The sequence below is a fragment of the Cyprinus carpio genome, chromosome B5 (assembly GCF_018340385.1).
Source record: "Cyprinus carpio isolate SPL01 chromosome B5, ASM1834038v1, whole genome shotgun sequence".
NCBI classification, from domain to species: domain Eukaryota; kingdom Metazoa; phylum Chordata; class Actinopteri; order Cypriniformes; family Cyprinidae; genus Cyprinus; species Cyprinus carpio.
This window is the reverse complement of record NC_056601.1, coordinates 28,324,842-28,350,798: the sequence shown is the minus strand read 5'-3', so window position 1 is coordinate 28,350,798 and position 25,957 is coordinate 28,324,842. Positions and strand designations below refer to the sequence as shown.

The window sequence follows — 25,957 nt, the reverse complement described above, 5'->3', positions numbered from 1 at the left end:
GAGACGTCATAGTATGTTAAGGGACGTAACATTTCCGTCACACGCTTGAGGCATTCGGCCAATCACAATGCACTGTGCACACCTCGCTTTTCAGACCGATAAGATTTGTAAAAATCGATGTGTTTCAGAAGACGGGGCAAAAAGGAGAAACAATAATGTAGATTATATGGAAAAAATTGTAAACCACATGAACACATTGCATTACACCAAATACACCAAATAATGTTCTTTTTAGCACCATCATATGACCCCTTTAAACAAGGATTTGATCGTCCTGTAAGTAACAACAGCAATTATCAGGCCTTTGGTCCCTTTGCAGGCATTTGTAATAATGTTAATTGTTTATTTTGTATTACATTATGTATTTTAACAGTGTTATTCAATGAAACCATATTTAAGCCATATACAGTACCATATATTGCCTCATAGATTTATATAATAGATTTTAGGTCATGGAAACTAGAATATTAAGTCAGATGCGTTGTTGGTGGTGGTGAAATTATTACCGACATTAAAACACGTTACTAACATCAACAGTCAAAAAAGTTTCACAGGATTATGAACATAGTTACCTAAAAGTGATGCATAGGCTTCATCTCAGGCTTTTTTCTTTTTCTTTTCTCTGCACTGGACTGCGCTAATGTCTTTTCCCTGATATAGCCTAGTTGTCCATTAATTATGATGATCATTTGTATTCAACCGCATTTGTATTCTCACATGAGGTGAGAGCGAGCGTGGGCGCAGATGCGGTAATGGTGCATCACGTGTGCTTATACTGCCTACTGCGTTCATCATAAAATATTTTTTAATAACTATACATATAATTATTTAATTGTAAATATTAATATAGAACGGAAGTTTTTTTCGTTTTTTGTTTTATTTTATTTAAATTTTTTTGAGCAACTGGGATGGTGCCCCCCTGGGAGTTGGTACCCAACGCAAACTGCGTACTCTGCATATAGGGAGCGGCGGTACTGACTGGAGCACAGGAAAACCATAGAAGCTACACCAAATTTTTAGATTTATGGTCTGATGAAACCAAGTTGAAACCATAATTTTGTCCAAAATGTTTGGATCAAAAACAAGAAAACTAATCACTCAAACAACACCATACCCATGCTGAATCATGGTGGTGCAAGCATCATGCTATATGGCTGTAAGATAGAAGGAACATTGGATAGTGCCAAATACATTATGGCATAAAACCAGCTGGCCTCCATTTCAAAGCTGAAGATGAATATGAATTTCAGATATCAGCTTGACCATAAACCCAAACACATTTCTAGGTCAGAATGGGAAGGGTTTCAGAAGAAAAATGGGTGACACTTTATCATAACTTTCATTTATAAATCATTAACAAACATTATATAATGCTTAACAGGTCATTAGTTAATATATATTCACATAGCTTGATATATGAAATGTTCTTTTTAATGTTTACTACTAATGTTAACTTACTAAATATTACCTAATGATTGACATATGATTATTTAACGTAAACTGAAATGCTTACAAATGTCAGTAAACTTTCAGTTCATATGATTTTCATTTGTGGGTCTTTGTTTGTGGTGTAGACCTCTATTTAATCATCTTAACAAATACTATATTAATTATTTGTTCACGTTTTTGCAGTACCCAATCTAAAGTGGATATTCATCCATTGCAAATGCTTATAAATGTTTACTAATCATTAATACACAAAAAGTGTCCTGAAAGACCAGAATTTACCCTATTAACACATCTTTACTAATCATTTATTAATCATTTGTTTATGTTTTTGCAGTACTCAATCTAAATTGAAAACTATTCATCATTTGTAAATGTTTAAAAACGATTAGGCCTACTAATCATTTAGTATCTTTATGGGCATTGGACTTTTACCTAATGTAACAAGGGTTGTGTAAAGGGTGGTTGGTTAAGTTTAGCTAAATGCTTGCTAAAGACACAACAGATTGTAATTTTGGTGCAAAAAAAAAAAGATTTTATTGCCTCACTCACATTAGTAAACTACTCTTCAGTATATCATTAAACAGGATATTCCTTGAATCATAAATAAACAGGAGAAAACAAATCATTTTTAAAAGAAAATACTTGTTCATATTTCAAAACAATGTAATATAAACAGATTGAACCGTGTTCCAATATAATAATCAAACTGACCCCTGTACATTTCTGACCTCTTAACCAACCCTTAAACCTACCCATACCACCAAACCTGTCCCTAACCTTACTCGTATCGCACCTCACTAGCTGCTAATGTGTTGTGCATTAACACAAGCTTTTAATAATTTTATAACATCTGTAAAAATCATTTGTAGATTTTCAACAAGTGCTTGATCATATGGAACTGAAAGTTTAATGCCATTTGTAAGCATTTTAACTTACATGAAATAATGATCTGTTTGGACATAATCTAATATTTAATACATTTATTAGCAAACATTAACAAGCACATTATCTCATGTTTCTAACTCTTTGAAAAAATACGCAACACTTTTGTTTTTGCCCCCATTTTTCCTGAGCTGAATAAATTCTATGTACACAAAATTCCTATTTCTCTCAAATATTATTCACAAATCTGTCTAAATCTATGTTAGTAAGCACTTCTCCTTTGCCAAGATAATCCATCCACCTCACAGGTGTGGCATATCAAGATGCTGATTAGACAGCATGATTATTGCACAGGCCACTCTAAAATGTGCAGTTTTACTGTATTGGGGAGTCTGGGGGGTCCGAAAATCAGTCAGTATCTGGTGTGACCACCAGTTGATCAAGTTGTTGATTGTGGCCTGTGGAATGTTGGTCCACTCCTCTTCAATGGCTGTGCGAAGTTGATGGATATTGGCAGGAACTGGAACACGCTGTCATATATGCAGATCCAGAGCATCCCAAACATTCTCAATGGGTGACATGTCCGGTGAGTATGCTGGCCATGCAAGAACTGGGATGTTTTCAGCTTCCAGGAATTGTGTACAGATCCTTACAACATGGGGCTGTGCATTATCTTGCTGCAACGTAAGGTGATGGTTGTGGAAGAATGGCACAACAATGGGCCTCAGGATCTCATCACGGTATCTCCGTGCATTCAAAATGCCATCAATAAAATGCACCTGTGTTCAATTGTTGCAGCAGCTGTCCGGGTGGCTGGTCTCAGACGATCTTGGAGGTGAAGATGCTGGATGTGGAGGTCTTGGGCTGGTGTGGTTACACATGGTCTGCGGTTGTGAGGCCGGTTGGATGTACTGCCAAATTCTCTGAAACACCTTTGGAGACGGCTTATGGTAGAGAAATGAACATTCAATTCACGGGCAACAGCTCTGGTGGACATTCCTGCAGTCAGCATGCCAATTGCACGCTCCATCAAAACTTGCGACATCTGTTGCATTGTGCTGTGTGATAAAACTGCACATTTTAGAGTGGCCTTTTATTGTGACCAGCCTAAGGCACACCTGTGCAATAATCATGCTGTCTAATCAGCATCTTGATATGCCACACCTGTGAGGTGGATGGATTATCTCGGCAAAAGAGAAGTGCTCAATGACAAAGATTAAGACAGATTTGTGAACAATATTTTGAGAGAAATAGGCCTTTTGTGTGCATAGAAAAAGTCTTAGATCTTTGAGTTCAGCTCATGAAAAATGGGGGAAAAAACAAAAGTGTTGCATTTATAATTTTGTTCAGTGTATTAACTAATGATCCATTAAGCGTTATATAATGTTTGTTAATGATTTATTAATGAAAGTTATTATAAAGTGTTACCGAAAAATGTTTTGCAACAGCTGAGTAAGAACCCAGGACCAAATCCAATCAAACAACTATTGGAATGACTTGAAGAGGGTTGTAGACAAGAGATTTAATCGATCTGGAGCTCTTTTACAAGGAAGAGTGGGAAAAAATTGACAAATCCATTCATCCAATTCTCTGAACCGCTTGTTCTATGTAGGGGCACAAGGTTCAGGGGCATACCCCAGTATCTTGGGTCATATGCAGGGAAATTGACAACTCAAGATGTGCTAAGTTGACAGATTCTTATTCAAGAAGATTGTCTGTTGTAATAAATACAATGGTGCTTCAAACAGGTATTAGCTAAGGGTGTGCACATTTTATAACTTAAAAATTTTTTGGAAACTTGGTTTCAGTATCACTTTAAAGGTAGAAACAGGGCAAAACTGTTTTCAGAACATTTCAAGTGGAGCAGAGAAGACTGCCACAGCACTACAGATGGCAACCATAAACCTGGCAAATTTGCTGACAAGGGCCATAGAATCCAATAACCACACACTTTCCTGAAAACACACACCAAGGAAGAAAAATAAATAAATAAATACATAAAAACAGAGCCAGCTGTAATATATCAGTGCACTAAAGGCTGAGTGAACTGTAAAAAGATGCCCAGGAGAATAGAGCTGTTTATTGAACTATGCTTGGATGTTATGGATGGATTACAGTCTCAGAACACAATGAATAATTAATGCTGTCAAACACTCGTCTTACCAAGATTATATTTATGACTACCCATTTACTGACACTGCAGAGCAGTGGATTGTTGCCTTTTACCACTAAGCAATCAGGGCCTCATAATCTGCTACTTTCAGTCACAAAGTGTTTCAAAAATGAGTGTTGAGTGCATCAGTGTTGGCCAAGCTACAGGCACTATTTATATATTTTGGTCACACTTTATTTCAATGTCCAATTCTGACTATTAACTAACTATTAACTATGACTTTTTTCCTTAGTACATTCCTAATTATTGCTTATTAATAGTTAGTAAGGTAGTTGGTAAGTTAAGCATTCAGGCATGCTAGACCTCTACATGTCTAAAAGAACTGATCTACTGTCACACTACTGAATGTTATGCAATGTAATAATGTAATTTAGTTAGATTCAAAGAGCGAAAAAGAGAAAAAAATTTATATCTGATGCTGCTGCACTCTCACTCTTCCTGTGTTCCAACTCTGTCTTGTTTAAATCTGGGTTAGGGCTTCTAGGCCTGATGTTAAAATAACTAGACTGCTTGCTACCATACTTGTGGGGTGCTTGGCGATTGTGACCTGAGATGAGAGAAGCCCATCAAATCCATTTATTACACTAATGCTTCTGAGTACAGCACAGGGAACAGCAAAAAAGCACTGGAACATTTTTAACCCTTAAGCTGTTTTTGAATTCTGGGTAATAGATATTTGAGTGGCTGAAGGGAGGGATAGTGAGTGAGCACAATTTAGTAGAAAAATTAAAAGAGAGTCCCAGCAAATAGTCTCAACAAGTGACTTAGTACAAAAAATAATAATAATTGCCATCATCTCACCATGTTTATCTGCAGCATGGCATGAGAAGTCTGCTAACCTTGAGGTAAATTTACAGTTTTTTTTTTTGTTTGTTTTTGTTTTTTTATAGATACACACTGTAAAACTAAATAAAAAAGGTGTAATGTGTAAAAATAACAAATAAAATTTCTAAGTTTAAAGCTAAAGTTAATTTTACAGAAAAAGTTACTGTGAGTATAAAGATTAATTTGTTTTCATTTTATGCCAGCTGCTTTTAAGGTAAACTAAAAATTAGTGAAGAAAATATAAGTGGTGCCAGAAAAATCACAGAGATTTTCTATTCTCTAGATACCACTAAAGTCCCTCCATCAGTGTCGGTTTATGGATTAGCCAAGAATGAAAATCTCATAAATAAGTAGAAAACAGCAAACCACAAGATTTGAGGTTATTTGTAGCACAAAACAAATTCAATTCTAAGGGTGTGTGTGTTGTTCAAGGTATAACCAAACACTAACTATGGCCAGTGCAAAAACAAAACCACTTCTGGTTAAGAAAGCATTTTATAACTAAACAAGTTAAGATTTTACAAATGTAAAATACCCACAATTAGTATCAGTTTTCATACAGAAATTGCTCCCGTTTCTGAACTGTAAACTCAGTTTGAGCCTTAACAACCTCCATATAGTATCTGACCAGTCTACATTTTTCCAAGAAAAACACGTCCTAAGCACATGAAAACCAACAGTATGCATCTTACCCCCTTCTGCAGATCCTCAGCAGCCAGCCTGGTGTGAAGGGATCAATGCAAGCACACAGTGGCTGTGTTTTACAGGCAAGTGGCAGCGTACACACAGCGCTCAGGACCGCGCAGCATCTGAGAGTCAGGGGGTGGGGAAGTGGCACTCCCACTCGCTGCCTGCATGCACACATTTTCCAGGCCTTGAGAGGCAAATGACTAGGCCGGCTAATGTCAGCCCAGGAGTAAATTCGTTTCCATTCAAACATCTGCAGTCAATGTCAGAGGAAATATATTTTGAACTGATGATCTTTTGGATTATGTAATCCGTGCTAATCCAACCCATGACCAACTGTTTTGCATTCACAGCCAGGGTTTATTTTAAGGCTGATAATGAATGATCTTACAAATTTACAGGCCAAAGTATATATATATATATATATTTTTTTTTTTAAATCAAAACAGATATGTTCAAACAAAACCATTTAATAAAAATAAAAAAAAACACACACATTTTGTACAAACTCGGATACTGCCATTGATTGACAGATGTAGTTTACAGATATGCAGCCAGAGCTGCCCTCGAAGGTTTAGATGTTTTATAACATGCCACAGTTGAATTAATCACAAATGCCCTGTATAAAACTCTTGACTGCCTTCTGAATGCTTGCCTTGAGTACAAACTAGGTGTGAACTTCATTTGTATACAGTATATTCATTAACAGATTTTTGGTATCTTAAAAATGCTTTGCAATATCACCCTGTAACATATCATACTAGATCATCTCAAATTATTATTCTCAATGTACTCAGAAAAAAATGCTTATGGACATACTTATTTTACTTTTGCTTCTCCTCCCGACTGGAATAATTTGTTAAATTTTGTCAGAATTTTGTTTAATTAGTCAGAATTAAATCTGCAGAATTAAAATGGTCCTGTCAGGTTGTCTTTGTAAATAAGGAAACAAATATTAATTGACTTGCCTGGTTAAAAAAAATAGTGAAACAAACAAACATTTAATATTTCTGAATCCCTTCGTGTAGAGTGCTACAAAACTTATGAAAGTACATCTGATTTGAATTAAAGACTTGGTTCAGTTGCTCAAAACAAAATTCAATTCTATCCCTTTCTGCATGCCTCTGCAAGGTTTGTGTCATAATGTATTATGTAGGCCGGGAATCATGTTATGTTCCCGTCATCAATTTGAGTGCTAGCTGGAGCTGTTTACCTCTGTAGCTAGGTAACGAATAAAGAGGACACCGGTTTCACTCTGGTATTTTAAGGTGCACTCAGTAGTTCTTTTCATGTTGAGCTGGCTGATATGACACTCATATTTGAGACCGGTTTAACAAACAAAACCATGAGTGTTCCCTAACCAAAACCCATAGCGAGAAGGTACAGTCTCTGCTCAAAGAACAGGATGCTTGACAGAACTTGACAGTAATGTCAAGAGAGAACTGAAAAAAAGGCATAAGCATAAATAACATGGAAGGGGATAAAAGCCATTACTGAATATAAGGACTGGACTGTCCTCTACAAATTAGTATTAAAATTTTTCTCCCAGATTTCTTTCTATCTTTGCCTAAATAGGAATACATGAATCCCACAGCAGATCTAGACAGGTGGAGCTGGGGGAGGTGGAGGGTTTCAGATGAACTTAGGAAGAGTGTGCTCCAGGACCAGATATTAAAATGTTACATTAAAAATGTTGCACTAGCAAGCTCATTGGCTGTAGAAACAGCAAAGGCCAGTCAGCTTGTGCCATTAAGTAAATTATGTGATTGCTAGGAGATTGCATGTAAAGGACCTATCAGCCTGCATCATCTAGAGTAGTGGTTCTTAATTAGTTGCTGGTCAATGTTATCTGATGTCCATTAAATAATATTAACAGATACAGCTTTTTATTTTAATAATGTATGCATAGTTAACAAATGGAAGCTTTTTGTAAAGTTTAACCATTTATTCTAATCAATAATAAATGTTTTAAGTGATCATCCTCATTAAGTGTGAACAGGACGCAAAGATTTAAATAGTTTGCAATCAGTATGTTCTTCCTCAAAATGGATGCAGTTTTATTTAATAACTGACTGCACAAGGAAGACAGGAATGAGTGAAAAACATACAGACACATAAGATTTTCCTCTTAAGTTTTTTTTTTTTCTTTTGGGGGGGCAGATTTCTCTTTCTCACTCTGGCCAATGACATCTGCTACAATTATGAGCGAGCATGGAGACACGGGAGAAAGAAGAATCAAATTAAAGTCTTGCATTATGTTACTCAGGGATGGAGCCTGCTAGTATCCATTACACAACTCAACAGATGCCTTTTCCTGATCGATCTAATAGATCAGTGGTTCTTAACCCTGTTCCTGGAATTTTTGATCACTGATGAGCTAGTAATTAAATCAATAGCAATCATGGACAATCAGTGGAAGTATCAAGGGATGCTATCATTTTTTAGAGCTGTGCAATAAGTGTAAATGTAAGGGTGTCACATATTCCATAAGGAAACACTTGCATTGCATTGATTCTGTTTGCAATTGTATTAAAACTTTGATTTAGTACATTACACAATTTCTTAGCAACGTGTTTAAACAAAATGCCCTACACACTGTAAACCTGAGATCACACATTACATTACATCATTTCCAATGTGATGTCTAGGGATGTCCCGGTCAGGTTTTTTGTGCCCCCGATCCAATCCGAGTCATTGAATACTGAGTATCTGCCGATACTGAGTACCGATTCAATACTTATATATTCCTCATACTTATATCTGGTGTACAATTCGAATACATTAAAGTTATTAAAATCAATCCAGTGTATACAGAGTTGCGCAGAGTGTAAAAGCAAGACACAAAAAAAATCCAAAGCAAGACGCAACCCATAGCAGCATGTAATAACGATGTCTCAGATAGTCTGATGACAGGTAAAAGTATGCAATAAATGAATGAGAGATTGTTACAAAAATGCACATCAAATACAATGGACACAGAAGCTCAAATGTGTATTGTGTGTCGTTGATGGCTTGTTGGTTATCGTGCATCATGCATGCACATTTCTTCTTTTATTTTGGTTTATGAGAATGTTTTTTTTTCTTTTAATGGTGGTTGGCAAAGACACTTTAAGGCGAATACCACCACCTACTGCACAACACTGGCATGACAGCTGAAGGATCAGGTTTAGGAGAACCAATTCGATCAGTTAAAGGGGTCATTGGATGCAAAATTCACTTTTACATGTTGTTTAAACTGAAATGTGTCTTGGCAGTGTGTGTACACAACCACCCTATAATTATAAAAATCCACCCATTGTTTTTTTTTGTTTGTTTGTTTTTTTTGCTTCACCTACAGAAGAAGTGAGTTTTTTTTTTTTTTTTTTTTTTTTTGCAAATCGCCTTTCCTAATACCGTGCTAGTTAGCAAGTTTCACGATGAATGCGGCTAAAGCTAACAGTCTCTCAAAGAACTGCTTGTCACCCCACAGAAGAGAGGGGCAGGGTAATCAGAGCACATTACCATTTAAAAGGCAATGCACCAAAACAGGTCGCTGTGAACAGAGCTGTTTTTGACAAGGTACACTACCATTGGAACAAAGAATGTTATAGACTTTTCATTAAGACCAAAAAGAATGATATCAACTTGTGGAAAATGGGCATCAAATGACCCCTTAAAAAAATGTGGTTACACTTATTTTGATAGTCCACTTCAGACATTCTACTAACTATAAGTAACTTTGCAATTGCATGTACAATTATTGTAACTACATGTCTACTAACTCTCTACTAACTTAGGTTAGGTTTAGTGTTAGTAGAAGTTGACATATCAAAATAAAGTGTTAGAAGATATTAAGTAGACAGTCTACTAATACGCTAATGACTGCTAGTTGAAAGTGTCTAAAGTGGATATCAAAAAATGCCTGATCAGCCCCGATCTGGGGTGCGTTTCCCAAAAGCATCGTTAGCCAACTATGGTCGCAAGTTCTGTGTTACCAGCGTAGATCAACGATCCGGTGTTTTCCGAAATTATAGTTCAAACAAATATTCGCAAACTGCATTGCAAACTTGTGTCATTGGAACGACAACTCTTCACCTGTGGTTAGAGGCATAGTTCGTTGTTAGTTGCTGTGTCGACGTCGTTGATTGCGCCGCACCTGGGGTGTGTTTTATTCAGAGTTATCGACCCTATGCCCTATTCCTTTTGAAGATTTCACCATCCACTTTGAGTGATTTGGAAGAAAGTTGTGGTGCGTAGATCTTACCTAATTCACCTTTAAATATTTTTTATTTATCACAAATTCAGTTTGAAACTATATAGCAGCATGGCCCTTGCAATTATTGTCCCTTCGAAGTGCCCTCTGAAAGGATTATTTATGCCGATTGGAACACAGCCTTCATTTCGTTTGTGTGAAGAAAAGGTGAGTTTGTCAAGTGAGTTATCTTTTTTAAAACATTCCTAAAGACATATTTCTCATATAACAATATTGGTAAAACAGTATGTTAGAGGTTTCCACTTATATTAAATGTTAACACTCAAATCACAGTATTTTAATGTACCCAATTAAAGTAACAAAAATGTACCTATAAATAAGTGAGTGATTTTGTTGTTTTTACAGAATTAGAATATAAAAAAATTTCCAACAGCATAATAATGCAGTGTAGCTAACAAATGAACTTAAGGCATTGTTTCTTCTTATTGCCCTCTGAAGATATGAAGCCTGATGTTAGAGGCCCAGGCAGGAGGGGGCCTGATGTTGAAGGGCCAAACTGGAGAGGGCCTGATGTTAGAGGCCCAGGGTGGATAGGGCCTGATGTTGGAGGCCTGAACTTTGAAGGCAAAGGCCTGGTTGATGCACATGTATCTATACCTCCAAGGATCCTTCCAATGCAACAGGCCCCAGGATGGCCAAAACTTTCCTCTGTAGGGAGAGGAGGAACTGAATTGATACCCCATCAGTCTTGTTTGCTTCCCTCTAATGTGCCGCAGCCCTCCATTTTGTCACCCTTGCGAAGTCCCTCCACTTATTCATGACTTCTTTTGGGCTTTGTTCGTATCCATAGCCAGCATCAATTATTTTTTGAGTGATTTCAGTATTTATAATGCAGTATTTTTTCAGATTTGAAAATAGCTGGACTTTATTATTTTCCACCTCCTCCAAAAGAACTGCAATTTCATGCATTGAAAATTGGGGTTTTCGTGTATTTTTTTTTAATTAACACATGGCTGAATGGCAAGGAGACTTTAATAGGAAAAATTGAGCAAAATAAGAAACAGGTGTCCACAACACTACTTCACCGATTTTTAAAAACCCATATTTTTTTAAACTGTGCTTATGTTGGCCTATCAATATTAAATAAGAAATGGTGTAATTGTGAAATTATAGACATTGGGATCAGAAAAGAGCACATTTTTAACTCCGTGTGTGTATATGTATATAATGTATTGCAGAACAAATGAATGATTCGTTATTACTCGACTCCTACGTAACCTCATTTCAAAAGCATAGGTATTCGAGTGGAAGAAAAGAGAAAATAAAACCAAATTAATGTAGGTGGCAGTATGTGCTCATGGCTCCAGTCAGCCATTAGATTGAAGAAGAAGAAGAACGACAGCTCAAACCAACGTAGTTTGAACGATGGATCTGCGACACAGGTACCATGGTTTCGGGAAACAGTCGTGACTAGCTAGTTCGTTTCCATAACGATGCATCGTACTATGGTGGTTAATCTGCGAGTTATGTAGTTGTACGGGAAACATACCCCTGCTCGGGACATCCCTAGTGATGTCATTAATATTTGTATGAAAAATACAAATTATCTAGCACACACACACACACATATACAGTATATAAAGTATATACCGTATATACTGTGTATATATATTAGGGCTGTCATCATTAACGTGTTAACACATGCAATTAATTTTACAATCCTTAACACATTAAAATAATTTAACACAGTTAACGCAAAATTACTGAAGCACTATTTCTATTCTAACCCATTAATCCAATTTTGCTTCTCTGCTTGCAATCAGATCATTTTAAACTGCTAAACTCCAGGAAAGTCCAATGATCCAGTCCAATGATCCAGGAAGCGAATGCATTCAAACAATCTGTCCAAAACAGTGCAAATATAAAGGAAACCAGGCTGATTACATCAGAGATTGCAGGAGTCGTACAGTAAGCACGTGTGAGTCCGTTATAATAATGCATGTATGATTGCTCTTGTCGCACTGATCGCACATTGTATTTATTCACAGGCACAGGCAGTTCTCGTTGTTCACGTTGTTTCCAAACACATTCACGATAAGGAATGGATCTGTCTACAGTAGTAGATATATGCAGTCAGCAGGCGGTTGGGTATGTTTTTGTTGTTGTTGTTGTTTGTTTGTTTGTTTGGCATCTCCATGTGGTCCTGTTCGGTATCGCAACTTGACTTCTCTAAAATGTAAAAAGGATCTTTGCTGTTGCACTGTACACATACTTTAAAGTACAGATTTTTTTCTTTCGTATGTGCTTATATGGGCTCGTTTGGTGTCCTTTTGGACTTTGTAAGTGTTCTTTTTTTGGAAAGACATCTACATTTTTCTTGAAAAAAAGCTTGCAGAAAATACACATTTTTCAGAATTTTAATCTTTTGGTTTACTTTGCTGGATATAGCAAATGATGACAAAATAAACATTTGAAACAAGATAAATGGTCTATGCTTAATTTCATGAAGTGTGCAATTAATCGCCATTAATCACAGAAAAAGGGTGTGATTAATCTGATTAAAAATTTTAATTGATTGACAACCCTAATATATATATATTATCTGTATATTTTCTGAAACGATGACGTCATCAGCCCACGTCTCCCCCCTAGTCAGACACCTTTACGTCACGTAACAGCAACAAAAACATGAACACACACTGAATGATTGTCTTTTTATTAACTAACATTAACACAGATTAATAAATGTATTGTTCCATGTTTATTTGTGTGCCGGGCACAAGGTTTATGCGCATAGTCCATGTCTTCTTCTCCATTTTTAGTGTATCTCTGTGGCAGAATTACAGCGCCACATACTGGTCTGGCATGTATACTACATCGTTTTATGGTTTCGTGTGGACGCGGATATTTCTTGAGACGAGAAAAAAAAAGGATCGGATTGGGATAAGCTCCAGCTTCGTGTGGACGTAGCCTAAATCTAACAGATAATGTTAACAATAGCAAATATTAGAAAAATGCATTTGCTGAAGCAACCATGAAAGTCTTTCAGCTTTTTATCATGACTTGTTTCACTTTTTCCTGAGCTCTTAATATCGCAAGTACAATTCTGTACCAGGTGAATTACCAAACAAGTTTACATATGCTGCTAGGGAGTCTCCAGGAAGTGTTTGAAAAACACTGATGTAAACTAGTAGTGGTAGTAGTTAGTAGTAGTAATGTAGCAAATCAGACCCGAACCAGACAAATTAAAGATTCGATCAGGACCATGGTTGAAACATGAGGAGCCGAATTCCTCAGAAAGGCAACAGGATGTTGTAAATCAACTCCTAGCACCACAGTCTGAAGCAAGATAACCAACCAACTCTTTCAGAGAACAGCTTTCAACATTAACACAATTAGAACAATTATTGACCATTTCAATTCGAAGAAAAGATTGTCAAATTTGGGGCAAGTAATCAAAGAGATGGACAGTCTGACCCTCACATGTAAACCCTTGAGAGTAAACAAGATCGTTTGATTCACTTCCCCCCACCTAGCAGAACCAGACCGAAATTCCTAAGGGGACCTTTTAACCTCTGGTCTTCACAGAACATCCTTATGTCAAAGAAAAGCAGAGAAACTGTCTTCATCTTCATTTTGTGTTCATCTACAGAGGAAGGAATCTAAAGGAATATCAGTCCATTGCTTAACTCCATATCATTTATGAAATCATGTTTCTAATCACTTATTGTGTATGTCTTTTTAATAACCATTGAATAGCTTAAGTATTCATATTCATGTTTAGTATGTGTGTGTTCAAATCCTCTTGCTTGAAACGTTTCTGACCATCAGTTATTTGTCAAATGTATCATATTCTGATCATAGGAATCATGTCCAAAATTATACCCTGCAAGAGCGGGAAAATTCGGACCACGTGATTGATGAGATAACATATGATTTATGAATGGGTAGGACAAACATCACAACACCCCGAGTAAAGACAATATCTAATTGGTCAAGACAACATTTGAGGTGTGGCCAAAAGGCCAGTTTAAATACTCAGGACACCATCAAATTTTGCTTTTTGCTTTTGCTCTTAGCTTTGGCTTTTTAACTTTTGCTTGTAGTTTTAGCTTTTAGCCATGCTTTTAGTCATCACTTTTAGCGCTCTTCGAGCGCCATTCCAGCGTGCTTCGGCCTGCACGCCTGCTGCTACTTAGCCACGATGAGAAGAAACACCACCTAGTCTCGTCAAACTTTACTTCTATTCTTTTACTTTAGTTTCTTTTCTTTTCCGTTGAGAGTTTCGTGTTCTGAGTTAAGTTTTGTAACGCCGTGTCTCCGAGTCTGACCTAAACTGCCGATCTTGTTACTGTGCTAATTAATAGTGTTTTCATTATATTTTGGATATTAATATCCATTGCAGAGTTGATGTTAAACGGCTCGTTCAGTGAATTGCAGGGCGCCTCAGTGATCAGCCGTGAAACAGTGATTCTGTTAAAATTCCCTTTAAAATCTTAAATGATTCCCTTTGAGCTAAATTGACCAGTTTCCCTTACAGTATTAGTAGTAGTAGTAGCAGCAAAACTCTCACAAAATGTTGTTTAAAAATATAATTAATTAAAATTAAACCATTAAAAAAACAAAAACAATTCAACTTATTATGGCATATCATTAAGAAAAATACAAAAGGTGATTAAAACATCATCATTTACAGATAAATAAACAAAAGTGTAACTCACCTCAGTCATGTGGATCAAGTAAAATCGCAGATCTTCATTGTGATCTGAGAAAACAAACAGGTCATAATATTTAAGAAAGGCAACACAGTTAGCTTTATAACATACTAGACATCCTAGAAAATTAAGGGCAGTCGAGTTATTCAGGTTTGGAGCTAAACTTTACAGGACAGTGGACCTCCAGGGCTAGATTTGAAGACCCCCTGCCTCATTTACTCCTAAGTGAAATGCACTTGAAGTAATCACTCTGAAGGTATTGTCCTATACCAGTGTTGGGGGAAAGTATTTAGTAAAGTAACACATTACTTTTAAATTAGCAAGAAAAGAGGTATTTAGTAAAGTAACACATTACTTTTAAATTAGCAAGAAAAGAGGTACTTTTTCAAACAAGTAACGCAAGTTACTTTGTTTTCCTATATATTCACTGACACCTTTCCTGTCCCCATGTTGAGAGAAATTGGGAGTAAGTGCAAAGGCAGAGGTATTTTCTTCAGCCTGAGGCTTATTAATTTCACTGTTGGTGTGAAAGGGCCTTTACAGTCACCAAAAATATAACTTTTGGGATTTCTATTATTAAAAACAAATAAGCAAGCCCAGCCTAGATGATGAAAAGTAACGCAAAAGTAATGTAATGCACTGTACAAAGTAATTACTTTCTGTACAAAGTAATGCGATTAGTTACTTTTTTTATGGAGTAACGCAATATTGTAATGCAATACTTTTAAAAGTAACTTTCCCCAACACTGTCCCATAATGTATGTGGCACCGACACAATGTTATCCTTATAACATTCATGTTTAAAATTGTTGAAAGAGTGTTGTAGCAGGTCCTCTTTGTTTCTTTACTTCACATGTATGTGAATCTGTATACTGTCTCTTCATGTGATAAAATTAATTATAATAATAATAATAATAATAATAATAATAATAATAATTGTAATTAGGGCTGTCAAATGATTAATCACGATTAATCACATCCAAAATAAAAGTTTTGTTTACATAATATATGTATGTGTACAGGGTATATTTATTATGTATATATAAATACACACACATAAATTATATATTTAGAAAATATTTACATGTATATACATTTATATATTTATATTCTTATATTTTATATTATATATAAATATATTTAATATATAAACATAACATATTCTTCTTAAATATATACATGCATGTGTGTGTATTTATATATACATAATAAATATACATAGTATACACACATATATTATGTAAACAAAACTTTTATTTTGGATGTGATTAATCGTGATTAATCATTTGACAGCCCTAATAATAATAAATATAGCTGCAAGCACCAATTGCAGGGCCAAGCACTCCAGTGGCAAATTGAGGAGCAAAGCATGGCATGGAGCATCAGACCAAATGCAACAATGAATAATAAAAGCAATTTTAGGATTATTTTAATTGAAATAGCTGAAAAATCATAAATACAACCACTAGTAATATGATTACTCGTCTTATTTTTGATCTGGAAAAACTGAGCAACCACATTGCTACTTGGTCTAGTTGGTCGCAGTGCCATGCACTTAATGCCCAATCTGCGGTCATTCTTCAGTAAGGTTCATTAGTTAACATTAGATAATTACATTAGTTAACATATATAAATAACATAAATAATAATGAATAATATTTTCACAGCATTTATTAATCTTACAGTAGTTCATGTTAATTTCAGCATTTACTAATACATTATTAAAATCACAAGTTGTGTTTGTAAACATTAATGCACTGTGAACTAACATGAACAATGAACGACTCTATTTTTATTAACATTAACAAAGATTAATAAATTGTGTCATGTATTGTTCATTATTCATTCATGTTAGTTAATACATTGTTAACAAATGTCATATTATTGTAAAGTGTTACCATTAATATTTATTCATCATACTGTTGAACTTGAAAGTATTTTCTCTCTTGTTATTTCATAGGAGCTTCAAAGAAGACAGAGAAAGCCAGAGTCTTCTGCCTTGCGTTTATCAGTATCCTTATGTTCATTGGGTGAAAAAGAAAAACTCAATAAACAAACATTTTGTTTATTGCAAAACTCTGTTGGTGACCAATCAAAATGCCTCTGTTTGGCCACTGTATTCAAAAGCTCAGCAGAAACGTGTGATTGGACTTAAGGCTCAGTGCTGAAAAACACATAAAAAGAAATCTAATGCAATGTGAGCAGATCTAAATGTAATGCCACAATCAACACTTTTCATTCGTTTGGATTTAGTTTCATTTTTGTTTTGCCCCCTTATCTTGAATATTTTTTATTTTTTTTTTTTTTTTTGGGAGGGGGGGGGGGCATTTTTGCCTCAAGCCCCATTAATTTCCCACCCTGAAGTACTCACTCACGAAGAGAACTGTACCCTTAACTTGCAGTGCCCTTCAAGGTGCAAAAAGGAACTCATTCCCAACAGTTCTGGGAAAGCAAATTCATATATATGCTGAGTTTGATGTGCACACCATATTCTCCCCCCTCACACATCACTAAAGCTACCTTCACACTTCCCAAGATTTGTGTGTTCGATTTTCAGGTCACCATGACCAGCTGCCCATCAGATTGTCTCCCTGTCCTCTCTCAGGAACTCTGTGTCACTCACTGGTGACAGATTCATGGCAGCCATCTCTGATTGGTGACTGTTTATTCTGCCCCTTTAGACCTGAGCATTTTATGAGCCCTGTTGAGGGCTCAGCACGTTCAATTGCAGAGTAAAGCTTTGATTAATGCTTCTGTCACTCATACCCAAGTGCTTTATTGAACCTTGACTAAACCCTGAGTGAGTGCAGTTGCAGTCTGCCTTATTTAAAGATTCTAACTACACTGGTAACACTTTAAAATTTAAAAAAAGATTCAGCCACATTTGTTAACTAATCATGAACAACTTTTTTACAGCATTAATGTATCTAGGCTAATGATAATTCACATACAATAAAGGCCAACCATTGTTCATTGTTAAAAGTTTGTTAATAACACATTAATAATACATTTTACTGTATAGAGCTTGGAATGTTATAAATGTACTACTATATGTAGAAATTGAAACTTATTTTAAAGTGTTTTCTTTACATTTAATGAAGTCTGTGAGCCTTAGCATGAGTTTGAATGTAATTACCTGTACTGCAATCCAAATGACTATACCTAGTGACTATGACTATAAAAGTGACAAATGTTTATGTTGTTATTTGTTATGATATAAATGTTGTTATACGTTTTGTCTGTGATTATTAGAGTGAAAATTAAAAGTTTTTGTTCACATAGTATATGTGTGTGTACTGTGTATTTTTATGAATACGAAAATACACACCTATGTATGTATATATTAACCCTTTAGCGCGTACGATCACACCGGTGTGATCAGTCTTGGCTGGTCCCTGAAGCGTACGATCACACCGGTGTGATTAGAAATTTCAGGGTGTCACGTCATCAACTGCTGAATTTAAATCCGCTTTCGCGCTTTGGCTGGCGCAGAGCCAGATCAGATGCACTGAGCGCTGGACATATTATCACAAATATTCAGTGTTTTCAACCATATAATGCTTATTTTAGGTTTCAGATATTTAAAAACACAGAAGTACTAGCAAAAGCATACATTTACAGTTTGTAAAATACACGCTGATGTCTATGGAAACGGCAATAATGACCCTTACAAATTTAATCTGACTACATGTTTTTATTGATATCATATACAGATTGTGTAGGTAACTATAAAGTTTATTCTGCCTTTCTCCGAGTTTACCTGAGACATACTTTAACGTGTTTCGGGAGGAAAGGATGAATTTGTGTGCTGTAAATCCCACAGCTCAGATTCAGCGCGAACTAACATGGCGGCGCCCATCACTCGGTATAGATCAACTAACACGGTCGATATAAAAGTGTTTAAACTACCAAATATATTTACTTGCACATATTTCAGAATCAGAATATCAGATATACCATAATATAGTGAGTATGTTTGTGAATATTTTGAATAAAACAGGAAAAACGAAATAAAAGCGGTCCATGTGTCATACAGATCTATTTTGGCTTTGGTGTGTCACATGACAAGCATGACGCGTCGCCATGGAAACAATAAGGCGGTAAACTCTAAATAACGGTCGCCTGAAAAAGAACTCACGCCGGGGTTTCAGCTTGAATATTTTAAACTCACGTGCGAAAGGGTTAAAGAAAAATATGTTACCTTTATATATACCTCACCCTATAAAAGACTGGATAACTCCTTCATACTTTGCTATGTTTTGTATGTGTCATTATTGCAATTCAAAGCCTTGTTTCCTGGTTTACCCATGTTTTGGTTCCTGTTCTTGTTATTCTGCCTGTTTTCCGGATTACTCTGTTTGCCTCTGCCCCTTACTCTGTCATTGTTTTGGATTGTTTATTGTGTATTACCTTTGTATTATTGTACCCTTTGTATTACGTTTGTGGATTACCCCTTCAATAAACTACTGCATTTGGAACCTTAGCATACATGCAGTTCATTTGATTTAATATTGATTAATTTGTAAATATTTCAGGTAGATCAATGTGTAAGCTTTTCTTAACTAATGCTGTAAACTTTAAAGTGAACCCTCTAATTTGGTACATTACAACAATATTAAAGATTAGCATTAACAATAAAGCTGAAACTGTTATATTCAACTGCTATTTATTTCCAGAAATAATAAGCAATTAATAGACATTTTTACATTTGGTTCATAAAAACTTGATAGTTTCCATAAATGTTTTACTTCATGATAGATTTATTCAAACAAACATGAATAATTAACAGTAAATGAACTCTTCTAGTGTTTTTGAGTGATTAAATGAGAGATGATACATGTGTAATTTTCATTCTGTTTTCTATTTTATTATTCTTATTCTTATTTACAGTAAGAGCTGTGTAATTTTGACAAGACTCCAATCTGTGCTTCTCTATTCCTATCAATGCACTAATCATCATAATTTTGTTCTCATCAACTAACCCACTATAAATTATATTTTCACAGAAGACTGCATCTTGCAATTATTTAACATTGCTAATAATAGCAACTATATTGTAACTTTTTAAAACTCATTTCAGCTATACATAATGATCTGTAAACCATTTGGGTAAATATTGACTTTCAAAAATGTATTATTCCAGTCTTTTTATATAACCAATCTAATTTCATTATTCAAACAATTAACAGAGGAACTGATCAGAGGAGACAGTTGTACAGTTCTCTGTGTGTGAGACACCTGCAGGTTCTTTCCCTAGCTGTGCTGTGACTGTCATCCTGTCCCACGCTCATGCACACGCACTGATCTCACTAAATTAGTTAAGACATTTACGCAATGGCTTTTACATGGCAGTGATGATATTTACAACCCAACCCTCACCCTATTCTAGCCAGAAAGAAAAGGGACACATTACTGACCACAGGATGCATTTGCACTAATTGTTTAGGATCTTGGCATGAAGTCATTCGCTTCTCATAAAACTGTTCAAAGAGGAAATAATCTGAGCAGTGCTATCCCCATTAACTTCACAGCCATACTCTTGTTAAGCCACCTGAGTAAAGACAACAATAAGACAACAACAAGACAACAACAAAAGAGCAACAATCTAAGCAATACATTTTTTTTTTTTTTTCAAAACTGTTATTCTTCATCCCAGACAATCTGTCAGAATTAAAGTCTGAAGATCATAGAGCATGTGGATAAGGTACATGCTCAATGTCAATATGCCTAAAGAGAAACTGACATACACTGAGAATCACTGAAATTAATTGAAATGAAAGGTGTGACAACCCACTTGTCTCTACAGAATTTCACAGAACTATAAAAATGGAAAATGTTTGTTGAATTTATCTTAAACTCTCAGGGTGTACTTTTTGTTGGGGGAAAAAAGTTGGAAATGCATGGTGTAAAGAATGAATTTTCGAAAATGCTTTATTCCAAATGATTTTATTCCTCCATTGCATATCATATTAAATATTTTATTTGACAAACAAAATGCTTTAAGAGTGTGACCATTAACGTTTAAAATAAATATCTAAATTCAACAGCAGATGTCAGTCTTTGCTCTCTGACCATTTTAGAGTTTGCTGTCAAAGTATTTTGGCTTAGTTATGAGCATATTTGTGACATATACAGTTTGTTTCAGCAGAATTGTTTTTATTATAACATCCTTTCTCCTACCTTTCCAAACTGAAGGAAGGAAACAAAAGCCCCATGTTAAAATAAAGGAGATATAAAATAAAATAAAAACACTGTGGGGTTAGACAAAATATTTCAAAAATATTTTATAAAAAAGGGTTTAGCCATATGATTGTCACACATCAGGTGTTCAAGAGGTATTATATAAGACAAAATAATAATAATAATTTTTTTAACACCAATCATTCTCCTAGTTTACATACTCTTGGTTTCTAATATAGTGCGTGGCCTTCTTGAGCACCAATAACGTGTAAAAAGAGTAGTACCGGGAGTATTTTTGTTGCACCTCCATCAGACTCCCAGCCTCCTCCCACTCTCTGCTCATTCTCCTGTTTTCTAACCATATATACACCTGTCAGCTATTACCCAGACAATCGTGGACTCCTTAAATACCACATTGTCTAGTCTACAATAAGGACTATTTAAAATAGATAGTCTATTTTAGACTATGTACTTTCTGCAGTGTTCTATCTTCATGGTCCTTATTTGATTTCTCCAGGTTCAAGATCTTCCTCTCGTTTACACTTTATCATTGTGTTGACGCACATCCATCCCTATTTATTGTTTTCATGATAGTTATGAAATTCATCTTTTCCCATTACTTTTTTTCAATGTATACTTTATCATTGTGTTGACACTCATCCATCTCTTTTTATAGTTTTTATGATACTTCTGACATTCATCTTTTTCCTGCCATCCACTACTGTGTTTACCTATTGTTGGCTGTGCACTCACCCACATCTACTCACCTGTTATGCTGCTGTGTCTTTTCACAAAAAAATCCCAGCACATATTTTTTTTAACCCCCCCATCTCTGTGTTTGCTGTCTGAAAGAAGACTAGAAACTAGGGCTGCACGATTATGACAAAAATCAGAGTTGTCGATTATTCTCTTGAAATTGTAATTGCGATTATCACATATTATGATTATTAATTACAATTATTTACATTGAATAATGTTTATACCATTGTTTGATGTAACTGCATGCCGTATTTTTATATGAAAATAAACAAGCTGAAAACACTAACGTTTAGTGCTTTTCTATAGTATTAAGCCTTATATGTCAACTATACATCGGATTGGTTTCTTCTTTAAATTATAAAAAAGTAAAAATATGAATGGTATTATACTGTTATACTAAAACAAAAATTTAAATAATGGGAAAAACCCTTAAGATAACGTGTAGAAAGAAAAAAAATGAATCTTAAGCATGCAGAATAACGTAAGTGGACTTTAAACGATTAATTGCCGCTTTGAACGATTACGTAATTGTGGCATCCATAATTGTAATCACGATTAGAAATTCGATTAATTGTGCAGCCCTACTAGAAACAACCATGAATCCAGTGGAAACTGATCTTCAATGTGCTGCAAAGACCATTAAGACTCTGATCTAGCAGTTCCGCCTTCTTCTCATGGCTTCGCAACCCATGCTCATTGGCCATTCATCCATCGCTTCTGTACCGAATGGTCTAAAGTGTTCTTTAACATTTTCTTTATGATCCGAACGGGCTAACAGTTGGCAACCAGGGAGGTCCAGTTATCCAGTTTACAGGGAAACATTCAATCACAAACTATGCATTCACCTTCAGAACCCTTGCTGCTGCCAGTAGACTGAATAAGACGGCTTTCATCACATCTCACCGCCGTGAGATGTCACCTCCAACCTGTGTCAACTTGCTGGGTTTGATGATGTCAATAAGTGAATAGAAAATCATCTCTGGCTGTATTGCTGAGTATCAGACCATCTATCTTCATTGCACTACTGTTATCCACTCATCACTAAAAATGAAAGTTATATTATTCTATGCTGATTCTTCCAGTACAGTAGATATTCTGGTAAAGCTCTGGCTCAGTGCGGAATTTTATCTCCAGTCTAAGTGTCCCATAACCCTTGCCATCCATTCTGTAGTAGGGTTACTTCTGGGTACAGGCTACATCACACATCCAACAGAACCCCTCATCTTGCAGATTGGTGGCCTTTATACAAAATTCCATCTACTCATCCTTAAGGGCTTGGCTAGTTCAACATGCTCTCATTCTGTCCTGGGCTTCTGGGGAGATTGGCGTTTCGGTTTGGGTCTTTCTCTTGTTCTCTCTCAGTTTTGTCAATCTTCTTCAGTTTTGTCTGCCTTTTCTACGTCTTCATCATTTTCATTAATAGTTTCCCTGTTTATCACAAGATCTCTATCCCTCCTAAGCACTCAACCTTCTGCAATGTTTTAAATCCACAACAAGCCTTGTAACTACATCTTCACTGCTTGTCTGTCTTCTGCCTGCTTCTTTGCCAGAAAAAAAGGCCATGGAGGAATGAATATATTTCATATGCAGAAGGCACTCCAGCAAGACAATGATCGGCTGAGACCATACACTGAATGTCTCTTCCTCGACAACAACATCATTAAATTTGTTATCCTCTGTTCTTGGATCCTGTCTCCCTTAAGATCTTGTGGGCAAGATCAAGAAATAAAATATATACTGAGGAAAACAATAAAAGAAACCTAATTTTACAACAAGGAGTTTGCGTCCAAAATAAAATGTCCACATATGAATGTAAACAAAATACACAAGTTCTCAAATGTACACAAGTACAAGTTCTCTTGGCTAGGTCAGTACCCTGATAAACAACGGTAGTGGCTTATGATGCTTTTCTGAGTAGAGAACAAAAACACAGGAACAATTTTAGAGATATATGATCATAAGCCATGCACACTTTTATGTCTAAAGTAAATTGATGTTACATGTTTCACATTCTACTTACAGTAACATTGCTGTCAACGTTTTAATGTCTTTAAACAGATTATTGGAGAACTCAGATTAACACTGGCGCCAGAAAGAAACAGTACACTGCTCATTAACTTTTCTCTAAATGAACATAAACATTTGGGTTAAAGACAGAATTAAATGTCATTCACTGTTGAGCATTGAACCGCAGAGATCCACAGAGCCATCGCTCACATGTACCCTCACGTTAACTCTCTCTCCCCTCTGATATTATTTCATCAAAAGAGGAAGAGGTACATTTTACTTTCTCCTCAATGCCACAAAAATAATGTATTATAATCAACACTCATCCTCAACCTCCATCACTGTGGACTACATGGTCTTCCCAAACGAATATGACCCGCACACGGAGAAACTCGAAATCCAGCCAATCCAACAGCTGAAAAGCTATGCTCGGAAACTGCAATGAGGACTTTCTTTTTTTTCCTACAAGCAAACCGTAACATTTCCCAGCTCGTGTGTGCTCAAAACAGATAAGCAAGATCACACTCTCGGGAAAGCACCGCCTTCTTCTCCTCTCACTACAACACTGCACAAAGTGCACAAGAAAGTCCATAGCTGCAAGGAGGAGTTATCACAGGCTCACCTTTTTGCTCTGGTCACACTCTCCCCTGCCATAATTCAATGTCCTTGTGGACTTTCTTCTAAACCATCTACAGCAACTTTACGTTTTTCCGATGTGTACATTACCATGCCTGCCAAAACTTGAGACCAGATGTCAGGGATAAAGGATACCGCATTGCAAACAGACTTAGGCAAATTGTACAGATTACTGTGTTGACTAGCAGTTGGCCTTTGAGACCGTCGCGCTATCGGTGGAGGTGATCTTCGCTCAGCTGGGGTAGACAAGCTAGTCCTTTGAGCAGGAACTGGACATACCCCACTAGTGTTCAACATAACATGACATAAACCTCTGGTGCCCCTGCATCTTGGATTTAATTACTCCCCATTGGACGCTCTCATGTCTAGCAGCTCGTTCTTCTGCTTTGTTCTTTGCATACTCCTTCGCTCTCATATGCACTTCTTGGAGTCGTTCCCTGTGAACCGAAAACCAACTGGAGAATACCCCATCGAAAAATGAGGAGTTGCATTGTAGGCATACACCAGCTCTGGCAGATGCTCAGGCCATCTTCTCTTCTTCTCGGGTGGCAACGAGCCTAACAGGTTATGCAAAGTGCGACTGAATCGCTCACACTTGGGATTTCCTTGTGGATAATATGGGGAAGTTCTTGACTTCCGAAAACCCATACAACTTGCAATGTTCACCTATTACCACCAAGTTTCTCCCTTGGTCAGAGTGCAGTCTTTATAGCACTCCATACCTGAGAAACCACTCTATCAGGAGGACCTTAGCCATGGTCTCTGATCGGGAATGATTGGTTAAACTTAGTAAAAACATCGGTCACCACCAGAACATGTTCTCAACCATCAGAAAATCTGGCTCCAGTGTAGTAAATTCAACAGCAACTACCTCCAATGGTCAAGAAGCCAGAAAAGGGGTCCAGGATGGCCGAATCTTAGGCTGTGGCATCTTAGCAACCACACAATGTTGACAGTATTTTACCGACGTGTCTACAGCCTCATACATTCCTGCCTAATAGCACCTTGGTTTGAGCAAGCTCAGCGTCCTTTCGATTGCTTGGTGCCCCAAGTAACAGTTGTTGACACTCACCCAAGAAGGTGTCATCAATTACTCAATACAATAGTCCTCCATCTTCCTTGAACTTATCCCCTTGCTTGAGTAATGACTTCACCTACCGAGGCAGCCCTAGTCTCTCCCAAGCAGAGGGCTTCCTCTGACCACACCAAAACTGCTTAACAAGGCTTAACCCTCTGGAGTCGATTAACGACATCTCTGTCCTTTGAGCAGGAACTGGACATACCCCACTAGTGTTAAACATAACATGACATAAACCTCTGGTGCCCCTGCATCTTGGATTTTATTACTCCCCATTGGACGCTCTCATGTCTATCAGCTCGTTCTTCTGCTTTCTTCTTTGCATACTCCTTCGCTCTCATATGCACTTCTTGGAGTCGTTCCCTGTGAACCGA

The 25,957-nt window shown here is 36.4% G+C and overlaps 1 protein-coding gene across 5 annotated transcripts in view; it reads right to left on the bottom strand.

Annotated features, from left to right (window-relative positions):
- Positions 1–25,957, bottom strand: part of rgs3a (regulator of G protein signaling 3a) — a 152,467-nt gene that overhangs the window by 81,525 nt on the left and 44,985 nt on the right. For 4 of the 5 annotated variants that reach the window (XM_042723062.1, XM_042723064.1, XM_042723063.1 and 1 more), the window contains one exon: positions 14,930–14,973. In XM_042723062.1, the coding sequence (XP_042578996.1) occupies positions 14,930–14,973 (44 nt within the window). Of the gene's footprint in view, positions 1–6,021; positions 6,041–14,929; positions 14,974–25,957 lie in introns of those variants that run through there. The other variant, XM_042723069.1, reaches the window with a different exon arrangement.